This window comes from Loxodonta africana, chromosome 14 (genome assembly GCF_030014295.1).
Source record: "Loxodonta africana isolate mLoxAfr1 chromosome 14, mLoxAfr1.hap2, whole genome shotgun sequence".
NCBI classification, from domain to species: Eukaryota; Metazoa; Chordata; class Mammalia; order Proboscidea; family Elephantidae; genus Loxodonta; species Loxodonta africana.
Window position 1 is genome coordinate 25,792,627 of NC_087355.1, and position 12,079 is coordinate 25,804,705.

General features: G+C 41.0%; 1 protein-coding gene across 1 annotated transcript in view; it reads left to right on the forward strand.

Moving 5' to 3' along the window:
• The first annotated feature begins 760 nt into the window (after positions 1–760).
• The window catches only part of CRISPLD1 (cysteine rich secretory protein LCCL domain containing 1), a 54,619-nt gene continuing 43,300 nt past the window's right edge, over positions 761–12,079 (forward strand). Inside the window, exons 1-2 of the mRNA XM_003408354.4 lie at positions 761–1,157; positions 2,186–2,505. Coding sequence (XP_003408402.1) covers positions 2,248–2,505 — 258 coding nt within the window. The 5' untranslated portion in view covers positions 761–1,157; positions 2,186–2,247. The remainder of the gene's footprint in view (positions 1,158–2,185; positions 2,506–12,079) is intronic.

Consider the following 12,079-nt stretch of genomic DNA (forward strand, 5'->3'; position numbering starts at 1 on the left):
GGTAAACCGCCTCTCACATTTCACCATCTACCCTAGGGCTCAGGTTTGAGTTGGTGTCAACCTAGCGCAGATAAATTGAGCGACCCGAGCGAATACCGAACATTTGATGAGTGAAGTGAGGCTCTCCATCTTCAGATAATCCTGAGTCAAAGAGAAAAGGCTTCTCAGACCACCCTGTCAGTCATTCTCTGATGTCTCCTTTCTCATTTGGCCATCATCAAGGTTTAATGAGTCAACAATTCTAGATATTAGATCCGGACAGCAGAGCGATCTCCTAGCGAAAATCAAAGAAGTCTTTCCCATTTCCGCTCCAGTTCCTCTTCTGGGTCTCCAAGAGTGAAGATGTTAACCCCATCCGCATTCCCACCCCATGCTCTCTGGGACAACTCCTTTTCAGGAAAGGTTGCCAGCTATTTTAGCATCTTATCAGGAAGGAGTGGGGAAGAGGATCTTTAGAAGCAGAGGAGGTCTGGCAGGCGGAGGAGTTAAGGGCCCTCCTTGCATACACATCCCCCAGGGTCCAGACCTTCCACGCCCCAGTCTGTGAAGCTCAAAACACGCCCACAATGGCCCAGCGTCCGGGCCTAGTTGGGCCCGGGGAAGGTAGGCCCGCCTGCTCCTTGCTCCTCCGGCGGGCACCCTGCCAGGGCGGGCGGAGGTGGGGGTGGGCGAGGAGGGGCGCGCACGTGACGTGCGCAGGCCTTGATAAATGCCCGGAGCGCTAGGGAGCCGCGGAAGCGCTCAGCTCCTAGCTCTGCGCGCCGCCGCTGCACCGAGCAGGAGCGCGAGGTCGCCGCCAGTCTGCGCCTCGGAGACCTGCCTGTCTCCCCGCCCCTTGCTCCTGCAGAAAATGCTCAGAGACGGCCGGGCGCCCGCTCTGGCACGCTAATAGGCAGTTCTTTTCCTCTCCAACTTCAGGTTCTAACTTTGGAGCGCTTTGCAGCCGCTTCTTCCAGGTCTGCAAGGAGGCGCGGAGTCAGAGGCTCGGATCCCTCTGCAGTCAGCGCCCTGGTCGCCCCAGGACGCACCGTGCGGTGCCCGGGTCCTTTCCGAAAGGGGCTCCTCTGTTTTCAGTCGTGTGTGGCGGCTGGGGGGCGGCTACCACAGGCCGGCGTCTCGTTCGGCCCAGCGCTCCTAGCGAACTTCACACTGGAGAGGTAAGGGAGTTTCTAAAACGCATTGCTGAATACTGAAAGCTCCCACCCTATCCTGTCCACTTTCTCCTTTTTAATCCTTACTTTTGAAAAAGCCAATTCGTAGAGAATCATCAGGCATGGACGGTGGATGGGCTGCTTGGAAAGCAGCGGCGATGGGGATTTGCCAGAGCTTGGGCTCTTGCGAGTGACTGTGAGTTTCACCTTTTCCCTCCTGTCGCGCTCTTTCCTTTTCGGTTAATACATAAAGTGCCCGTGATGTATAGGAGGAAGAGCAGTTTGCTGGTAGATGGCTGGCTCTCTCGGGGTCGGACCACAGGCGAGGCACAAACTTTCCAGGAAATGAGTGCTCTCCTGAGCTGCGCTTGGGCAAGAGGAGACTTCCCCTGTGGTTCAGCCATTCATTCGCAATGATTCACTGGGCCCTCTATCTGTATTTGTGGATACCTGTGTAAATAGCATTTTATACTTTTAAGCATTCGCCCTCGATGGTTGCACAATATGATTAATTGATGTTCCAAAATTGTATACCTGAAAAACGTTGAATTGGAAAATGTTGTGTTTTATATATTTTTACAATAATAATAAGAAGAATAAATCACCCTTGCTTTCAAAATGTTGTGGTTCCTGCCAACCAGAGATGGGATACTGGAATGAAATGATACCTTAGAAACATGGACCCCTAAATTGGTATAAAGCATTCTAGGTATAGCCATTTAAAGCCTTATCATTCAAAAATCATTTTCAAGCTTTGATTCTTTTGGATTATTTCTGTCTTTTATTTTTAGCCTCATGTGTATCAGCTTGCAAAATATAATTGTTTTATAGAAACAATGCCTTTGTGAAAAGGCACCTGGAAGAAACAATAGGGATGGAGAGAAGTTAATTTTACAAAGTGGGTGTCCATTTTCTGGTATTTTAGAGACAAATCAAACTGGAACACTCCCATTCTCACTATTGTTTTACTTTTGTTATTAGAAAATTAACGTCTGCTGGTATTTTCATCTTAATCACATTACATGTTGTTATAGCCAAAAGGAGTGGAAGAGCGTGTCTTGGAGATTATCCCGGGGAAATCCTGAGGTCATTCATTATGAAGTGTACCGCCCAGGAGTGGCTCAGAGTAACCACAGTGCTATTCATGGCCAGAGCAATTCCAGCCATGGTGGTTCCTAATGCCACTTTATTGGAGAAACTTTTGGAAAAGTACATGGATGAGGATGGCGAGTGGTGGATGGCCAAGCAAAGAGGGAAAAGGGCCATCACAGACGACGATATGCAGAGTATCTTGGACCTTCATAATAAATTACGAAGTCAGGTGTATCCAACAGCTTCTAATATGGAGTACATGGTAAGGAAGTCAAGTGGTATGTACAAAGAAATGTTTATGGATGCTTTCAGTCACCACAGTTAAATGCTCTCCTGTTAGTCTTTATTTTTAACTGTTTATCTTGTATAAAATTTTAAAAAATAATAATTTTTTTTTCTTTGGGGGAAGGGATCTTCTTCTGCATATTTTCTATGAGTCGGAATCAACTCGACGGCAGTGGGTTTTCTCATTTCTAGGAGCTCCTTGAATTTTTGAGTAAAATTCATTACATTTAGATGCACAGCATTCCTACTAGAAACCAAACCCAGTGCCCTGGAGTCGATTCCTGCTCATGGCAACCCTGTAGGACAGGGCAGAACTGTTCCACAGGGTTTCCAAGGCTGTAGATCTATCTTTATGGAAGCAGACTGCCACATCTTTCTCCTGCAGAACAGCTGGTGGACTCAAACTGCTGACCTTTCAGTTACAGCCGAGTGCATTCTCACTGCGCTGCCACCAGGGCCCCTTGGCATTCTCACTAAGGGCTCGAAATTCTACTCTTACCTGGAAGGCTGCTGTATTGGAAACGCTGAGCTGCTGATGTGTTATTCGCTTTTAAGTGATTTAGTAGAACAACCGTTTTTGAATTTTTAACTGATGGAAACTTCATTCGAACGGCAGGTGTGAAAAATTCAGGGACTAATAATTTGAAGATGCTTTCTGGGTTGCTGATATCTACGTTCTCCCATACATTGTAGAGTACCTTTCTGTGGTTGTTTTAAAGAATTCTTTGGTGGTAGCTTTTTTTCTGAATTTATTATTTGTGAGCTTTGAAATACGAAAATAAGCCTGGGCAAATGCTCCTTCTTAATAACTTTATGTTCGGTCTTAGTGTAAATTAGCAAGTTTAGAACCACAATTACATCTTTAAGACCATTGGCATAATTCCCTAATGTACTACTTAGTACCCTAAATCCTTAGAACATTTTCAACAACTCATTATTTTAGTTGCATGAATTGAGAATGCACAAGCAAACACTGATAATAAATAATTGCTGGTGATAGCAAAGCTTGTTTCATGAACATTGGGAATGATATTTCCTCTTTGGATACATTGCAGGGTGCAGTTAATTTTAATACATTCTCATTTTTCTTTTTTCTGTGTTCACATTAGCTGTGACATTGCATTAGTCCTATTAGTTGTGTGTTTACATTAGTCTCCCCTTGGGTGACTTTCATGAAACTTGGAAGTTCTAAAGTTCATTATAAAATATAGCATTATATTTTTTTAACTTTTGCTGGAAAAATACTTGAAATAAAAGTAGGAAATAATCAAGAGAACCCATCAGACGTTAAGAGTTGGCGCTTGGGTTTAAATTCTACCACTGACATGTACTAGCTATGTGACTTTGGGCAATTAATTTTTCTCTACTTCGGTTTTCTCGTGTGTAACATCTGCCCTTACCTCAAGGAGTTGTGAAGATGAAATACAATTATGTGTGCAAAGTTTTAGCTCATTATCAGGCATGATGTATAAGGCCTCAGTAAATGTTACTAAGACATGTAACTAATTTTATGTCTCCTCAGACAATAGGATAAGGAAATTGATAGCTCTTTTCAAAAATCTGTGCAGTATATGGCATCTGTCATGTCTTCCATTTTTGCTTTTTTTGTGTAGTTTAAAGTGGTTGCCTAAAGTGCAGAGACCTCTCTGACCTTCATCTGTGAGCCTTCAAACAGAAATAGCAATTATGGAGCCTTTGTAGTTGTACTGTGTGCCTATTCTATGCATAGAGGTATTCAGTTGCTTTTTACTTAAAATAAGGAAGAACTTGGGAGTTCAAATCCACAAAAAAGAAACCTGAGAATATTTGTGTATGTTATAAGTAATATGGAAATAATGAAAGAACAGTTCTGGGATTCGTTTTCATCTCTGACTTCCAAAAAAAATAGCTGCCTATTGTATGATGTCTGGCCTGGGGTGTTTATATGAGTTTCTTTTTGGTTTCACTGGTTTCATTCTATCCTTGAAATGTAGATTCAGAAACAAGCCAGGGTTTATAGTGTGTTGCCCTTAGATACTGTTAGTACTGGAACTGTGTCTGGGCCATTAACTGCAGTGCAGAGGAGCTCAGTGCCCAACTCTAATATTCAAGCACATTTTTTTGTAGAATACACATTTAAGGAAAAGTCTCAAAGAACCTAGTAGTTCTATTTTATTGGAAATACTGTTGATTTATGTGACATCTAACAGTGTAAGTACAGATGTTGCTCAACCTTGAAAAACACAATTTATTCAGATATTTAAAGTGCGTTTATTCTGAGAAAACACCATTTAAATCTGGCCAAAGAGCTTGTTCCTCTAAAATCTGCAGTGCCCTGTGATAAGTGCTGCTACTTCGGGCCCCTGAGACGCTGTATGTCATAACGCATTAAAAGTTCGAATAGCTGGTTACTTTCTCTGACATTTGGTGCTTGTTTTAGTCTGCTCTTTGTTCTTGCATATCTGGCAGCCAAGCCGCATCCACATGTATTAACATCACATCTCTCCCCCCACTTTTATTTAATTAATAAGGCTAAAAACAGCCTCTGGAAAGCCACCGCTTTCCTTGAAGAGCTTGTAGGCTGATAGAGAAGAAAGAATAGATACCTTTGAAATTTTCAGGTAAGCAAGGACATATAATTGTTTGTTCTCGCCTGTAAGTAATGCCAAGGGAGCACAGAATGATGGAGCACTCCTCGTTGTGAGAGCTAATTGCTGGAAGTTCTCGGGGAAGATGAGCTATGAGTTGCTCCTGGAAGGCTGTTAGGACTGTGGATTATGAGGAAGAGTGGAAGGCACATTGCAATTAGAAGGGAGTGGAATAGATAAAAACATGGTGGCGGAAATTGGCAAGCTGGTTGTTGGGAACTGGAAGCAGATTAGGTTGATGGGAGCACAGAACCTATGGCAGAGTCAGGAACGGGGGAAATGAGTGATTGGTTACATGAAACCAGTAATCCTAAAAAAGGGAGATTATCTGAATTTTAGTTTAGGGTAAATCAAGAAACTAGAGCTTTTAGGTCATCCAATAAAGCTGTTGCAGAGGAAGCAATCGATTTGAGGGAATATTGGCTGTGGACCTAGATAGCAGCAGGCGCACATTTTGTCTCTGCCGCTTATCGGTGTGTGCTGTCTGACAGCAAGCATTCTGGGCATTGATTTTCTCATTTGTAAGAATAGGTGTAATAATTTAAACCATGCAGTTTTAATGAGATCAGACAGTTGATATTGCTAAACATATTCTCTTTCTTCAAGCCTTTCTTTCCATGGATTTTAAAACTCCATCACTCAGCCCTTTTGTTTTTCTAGTTGTTTCATAAACTTGTCCTTGTTTTCTGCTGTCTCTTAAAAGTTTGTTTCCCAGGTTGTTCCTGTGGTCTTCTCCCTTCCAATAAGACCTTATTTACTCCTTTGACTTTAAATACTATTCATATTTTGATGAATCCTTAGTCTGTGTCTTTATCCAAGAACCCTCTCTCTGGAGCTTCATTTGCATATTTCCTGCTGGCCATCTGCATGTAATATACTCCACAGTCAATTCAAGCTTTCTTTTCTGGAAAGAAAACTGTCTTACCCATTTCCTCCACCCTCCCCTGCAAACCTACTTCCCTTTCTGGGTTCTCTTTTTCAGTTAATGTCATTAGCATCTGATCAATCTTCTGTAAGCTAAAAAAAAAAAAAAAAAAAAAATTGCACACTCTTTAAATACTCCCTTGAAAGGACCCTCGTTGCCAGACAGATTAAGCACTCAGCTACTAACTGAAAGGTTGGTGATGTGAATCTACCGAGAGGCACCTTAGAAGAAAGACCTGGCTATTTCCAAAAAGGTCACAGCTTTGAAAACCTTATGGAGCACAGTTCTACTCTAAAATACATGGGGTCACCATGAGTCGGAGTCAACTCAATGGCAACTGGTTTTCAACTACTCCCTTACTCTCTTCTCTCCATACCCATGGAACATAAATAAAAAAAAAAAAATATATATATATATATATATATACAGCTACTTGACAAATTCTGTCAATTCTGTCTCAGAAATGTCTTGAATCCATCTTTTCTATCTCATCCTTACTTTTCCTGCCCACATTGGGGTTAGTTATTTCACGCCAAGGCGGGTACAGCATTTTCTCACCCAGGAGACTAGTTTTTTCTGCCTTCTTCTACCTTCCTCACTGTTACCAAAGCTGTCTTCCTTCCCCCAAACAAATCTTCAATGGTCACTGTGCTGCACGAAACTTTCATTGGCTCTAGCAACAAGTTAAAGCCCACCTTGATTAGCTTATACGCTGAGGCATTTCCGCCTGCCTTGTTTCCCTTAATATCCTTGGGCATATTTCAGTGCGTTCATACCGAACCACTTAAAGATCATCGTGCTTCCTCATGCCCCTGTGCCAGGAATGTCGGTGCTTCTTGTCTCCTCCTAACAAATTCATACTCATCCCTCAAGAAGAAACTCAAATGTTGTTTTCACTGTAAAGCGTTCTCCGGTACATCCATCCCCCTTCCTCTCTCCTCCTGCGTTCCTGAAGCATTTTATTCAAGTTGATTTATGAAATTAAAGCTTTGTTGCAAGTCAGTAACTTAACAGGTCTGTTTTCCTTTCCAAGATTTTATGAATCTTTTTTTTAGAAGGGTCAAGGTTATACCTTATTTATCTTTAGAGGTGCTCAATACATATTGATTGTTTGAGGTCTGTTGACTGCTCAGTAGGTATGTGTTGAATGCAGGGATAGGTGGAAGAGGTAAGATTGAAATAAATATGCAAAACAGGTAAGGCAGAGGAAACAAAATAATAGGGTCATAGAAGGTAAGATATCACCAGTACAAGAGATATTGACGTGAGAAATTGGAAACACTAAAGAGGAAGGCATAAATGCTTCAAGTAATGAAAAAAAATTTAAAAAATATTTATGGGGTGCTAGAAGTTGCCCTTTAGTATAAATCTACTGATCTAAGGGTAAAGACATTCAAATGTTCTGCAGTTTAAATAATGAAATGAATATGCCTTGCTGCAAATTTTTAACACAGAACCTCTAAAAAAATTATAGAGCTACTAAATTTCATCATAGTTTACTGTAATACAAACTGTACCTAAGTCTAGAATGTGCGTTAGAAATCAGAGCACTTGACCTAAAAAGGACACATGAGCCAATTATGTAAACCGTTTTCCACTATTATAACTGTTCCCGTGTCTTTTAGAGAACTGTTGACAGACACGTTGATGGCTGTGCCTGCTTATTCTCATCTCACATATGGGTGAGAGAATGGGCAGAGCCCTTGGCATAGCACTGTTCCAAATGTAAAACAAAATACATCTGAAGACCTCTTCTTTTCTTGGCTATCAGCCAAATAACCAGTGGTACTTCCAGTCCGTGCTGCATGTCGACGGAAATGATGGCTTAATTCCAGTTGGTCACTTTCATTTTTTCTAAGGCCATGCTTAAAATTGGAAAATTTTTTTTCTCTTCTATGCTTAAGTCCAGCAGATAGTTCCAGAAACTGGACATGGACAACCTAGTTAGTTAAACAGGGGGATGCGCCTCTGGAATATACTCTACTTCTGAGTAACCTGGGCCAAGCCTGCAGACATGACCTTTGGCTTGTGAGTTGCCCTGTTAACCCTCATAAGTCCATATTTTCTGGCATTTGCCGTCTGTGACCATCTTTTCCAGAATAATTGCAGATAAAGAAATGATGACCTCATAACTCCTTTACCCAAAGTTCAGTGTTTACACATTTCTTAATCTTGATAAAAGTGTCATAAATCCCTTTGCAAATGAGATTTTATTGCAACTCTTGGTTATAGAACAATAGTTTTCTTGCTGTGTACTCGTGTTTGCTTTGTAATTTTCTCATAAATATTTGTGTCTTTTATTTATTTACAAAATAATCTACATGCACTTAAAAGTATATGAAATCTCTTGGTTCAAAGAATGTTATTACTTAAAGTTACTAATATTTCTTCATTCTGAATTTCAAATTTTAATTTTTCTAAAGTGTTTTCATTTTATTAGTAATATTGCTTAGAAACAATAAAATATATTTTGTCTTAAGTATCTTAGACTACAGAATTTTTAAGTTTATCTAAATTTGGATAGATACTAGTTTTATTTTTAGAAATTGATACTAGAAAATTAATATATTCTTCGTTTGGGAAATTATGCAATAGTTGTCAGTCCCTTTAGAAAAAAATGTGACATTGCAATCCAGCTTTGTTGAACTTGGTGATTACTCTGGAGCTCTGGGAAATTAAAGACTCCTTAAGTGTAAAAAAAAAAAAAAAAATTTTTTTTTTTTTTTAAGTGTAGGAGCCCTGGTGGCACAGTGGTTAAGAACCAAAGCTACTAACCAAAAGTTGACAGTTCGAATCCACCAGCTGCTCCTTGGGAACCCTATTGGGGCAGTTCTGCTTTGTCCTGTAGCGTCGCTCTGTAGAGTCGGAATTGACTCAATGGCAGTGGGTTTTTTTGATTTTCATAAATGTAAAGAACATATTTAGAGTCTTGGAAAGGCAAGAGAAGTCATTTCAGTAGTAGAATGGAACTCCCAGAACCAGAAAAATGCTGTAACATTTTGAAATTGTTATTTTTATCCACTTGCTTATTTAACAGATATTGGGTTTTTTTATCATACGCCAGGAATAAATGTGAAGGCCCTAAACCTCCAGGCTCAGTAAGGGGCCCAGGTGGCTGGCACAGAGTGAGTGTGGGGAAGTGTATGAAATGAGGTCGGAGGTTCCACTGGCAGGACAGACACAGACTCACTTTTAGTCTGAGCGATGAGAAGCCATTTGAGGCATTTGAACAGAGGAGTATCATGATCTTACTTACATTTAATCCGGATTGTTCTTGTTTTGTTGAGAATAGACTCTAGGTGGTGGGAGGAGGAGCAGGGGTGTACACAGGGAGACAAGGCTATTGCGTTAATACATCCAAGAGCTGAGGGCAGCTGGAGGGGAGAGTGCGGGTGGGATGCAGTGAAAAGTGGTAAGAGGTGGCACGTGCATCCACTGAAACCCCTTTGTAACCGTCACGTGGTGGGAGCCCTGGTGACGTAGAGGTTAGGTGCTTGGCTGCTAACCAAAAGCTTTGTGGTTCGAATCCACCAGCCACTCTGTAGGAGAAAGATGCGACAATCTGCTTCCCTAAAGACTATAGCTAGGAAACTGTGGGGCAGTTCTACTCTGTCTTATAGGGTTGCTGAGTCGGAATCACCTTGATGGCAATGAGTCAGATCAGTTGAACCGTTACATAAGTCTTGAAAAATTCAAGGAAACTTTGTTACAATTGATTTGCTCAGCCAGGCATCCATTAAACTGAGAGTTCCTACATCTGCTGTAAAATTGAAATCCAATCACGTCTTGGCTGCAGTTTCGTGGATAACTGGTGGCAGTTGTCCATTTTAATTTAAATATCAGTGGGGAAGCTTCTGGATCCCTTAACTTGCGGGGACTTCCAAAATGGTTGCCGATTCCAGAAATCATCTGGTTGCTTGGCATCCATTTTGCTAACCCAATCCCAAGAGATTAGAGGAGGTGGGGAACCAGACTTTGCCTCCTCATTTCCCAGGATATAGATATCTCTGCTGTTTTTCTACCTGGTCCACTCTCTCCTCCCCAAACCCATTCCACTCCCTCACTCCTGCCATATACAACAGAAGATAAGAACTTTAACATGAGAAGTGGAACAGGACCATGGTCCAGTTCCTGTCCAGTAATCACCAACTGCACTATCATGTGAATTTTATTTTATTTTGGAGGTAACGCAGATAGATTTTGCGTGTGACGCTTGACTCTAAAGTTTTTATCTAAGGAACTAGAAGTATTGGATTGTCATTTCTTAAGATGAGAAGAATGTGACCAGGTTGTGGTAGGAAAAGCCGGATTTAATTTCGGACACACTGAATTTGAAATATAGCTTAGATAGTCAAGTGAATTTGTCAAATATGCAATGAGGTGTATGGCAGTTAGATATATGGGGTTCCGTGTGGAAGATAAAGTTAGGATTTATCAGCATTTAGATGGTCTATAAAGCCACGAGTACAGATGAGATCACTTAAGGAAATGAGTATAGATAAAGAGAAGTAAGCCCTTGAAGAACTTTATGAAGTGTAGGAGTGGGGAAGATGAGGAAGGAAATTTGGGATTAGGAGGAAAACCAGGGAATCATGATGCCCTGGAAGCCAAGTGAAGAGCTTTTTTGAAGGCAGAAAGGATGATCAGCTCTGTCAAATGCTGCTCCTAAAGGCAAGTAAAATGAGGACTTAGAAGGGTCCATGGAACTTAGCAACATGGAGGCTAAATAAACAAATAAGACAGTTTGGGTGGAGTCATGGTGGTGAAACGCTATCGAAAGGTCTCGAGAGAACGGGTTGGGAGAAAGTAGCATGTTTACTATTTCTCTTATGCATCAATTGCGTCGCATCTACTGTGGGCCAGGTGGTACCCACAATCTTAACCCTGTAACCAGAAGTTTTCAACTATGGCTTTTGAGCTGAGAACTGAATTACAAGAAAGAGCTAATAGAGATATAGTAGACCTGTCATTCTAGGCTGAGGTTCTGAGGAATGAGGCTGGAGTTTTCAAGGTCAAAAAGAAGGTCAGTGGCTTCAGTTATTCACTAATCAGGAAGGTGTTAGAAAGTGAGGTAGACACATAAGCATGGGCTAGATCCTTTTATAGGTGAGGAGAAATTTGGATTTTGTTGTGGGTGTGTTGGAAAGCCATTGGAAGATTTTTCTCAAGTGATTGATACAGTCTCATTTACAGTTTGATAAAGTTAGTCTAACTTCTTTGTGGAGAATGATCAGGAGGAGGGTTAAGGCTGAAAGCATAGACATGTTAGGAAGCCATTACTATATTCTTGGTGAGAGATGGTAGTGAGTTGAACCAGGGTGATGAAGGTGGAGACAGAGAGAAGTGTAGGTAGTCTCAAGTGTGTTTTGATGGCATTACTGACTGATCTTGCTGATAGATTTCATGTGAAAAGAGGAGGTAAAGCTTAAACTGAGACATGAAAAATTGACCCTATAATTCAGATTCTTTCCTTTTCTCCTTCTTAACTATCGCATTCACCTATTCCCTCTTTGTAGGGTAGCGACTGTCACCATTAATATAGGGCGACAGCCTCCTTTTCACTACTTTTAAGAAGTGCTTATAAACTAAAGACGATGTGAAAGTTTGAACATTAAGATTCCATAGGGACTAATGTTTAAATCATTCTAACTTGGTGGAGGAAGAGTGGAAAATGGAATGACAAAATTAGCTGATGACAATCCTGCTGGGTAGTAAAAAGCGAAGTGCAGCCAGCGACAGGATACATTTTAAAGGCCACATGAGTGAGAAAGGAGGAAGTAAAATTTAAAAGTGGGGAAGCTTGAGTTGGGGAGCAACTAAATAATAGGCTGATGAACTATTAGATAAGACCTGGAAATGAATTTGGGAGTTATTATTTATAGACCTTTCCCATATATTGTCATTGTAACTCCAACAATACAAAGTAACCATCAGAACACTGGACAACTTCATGAAGGTGCTGGGAGTAAAATATAAAACTGTATCTTATACTTGCCTAA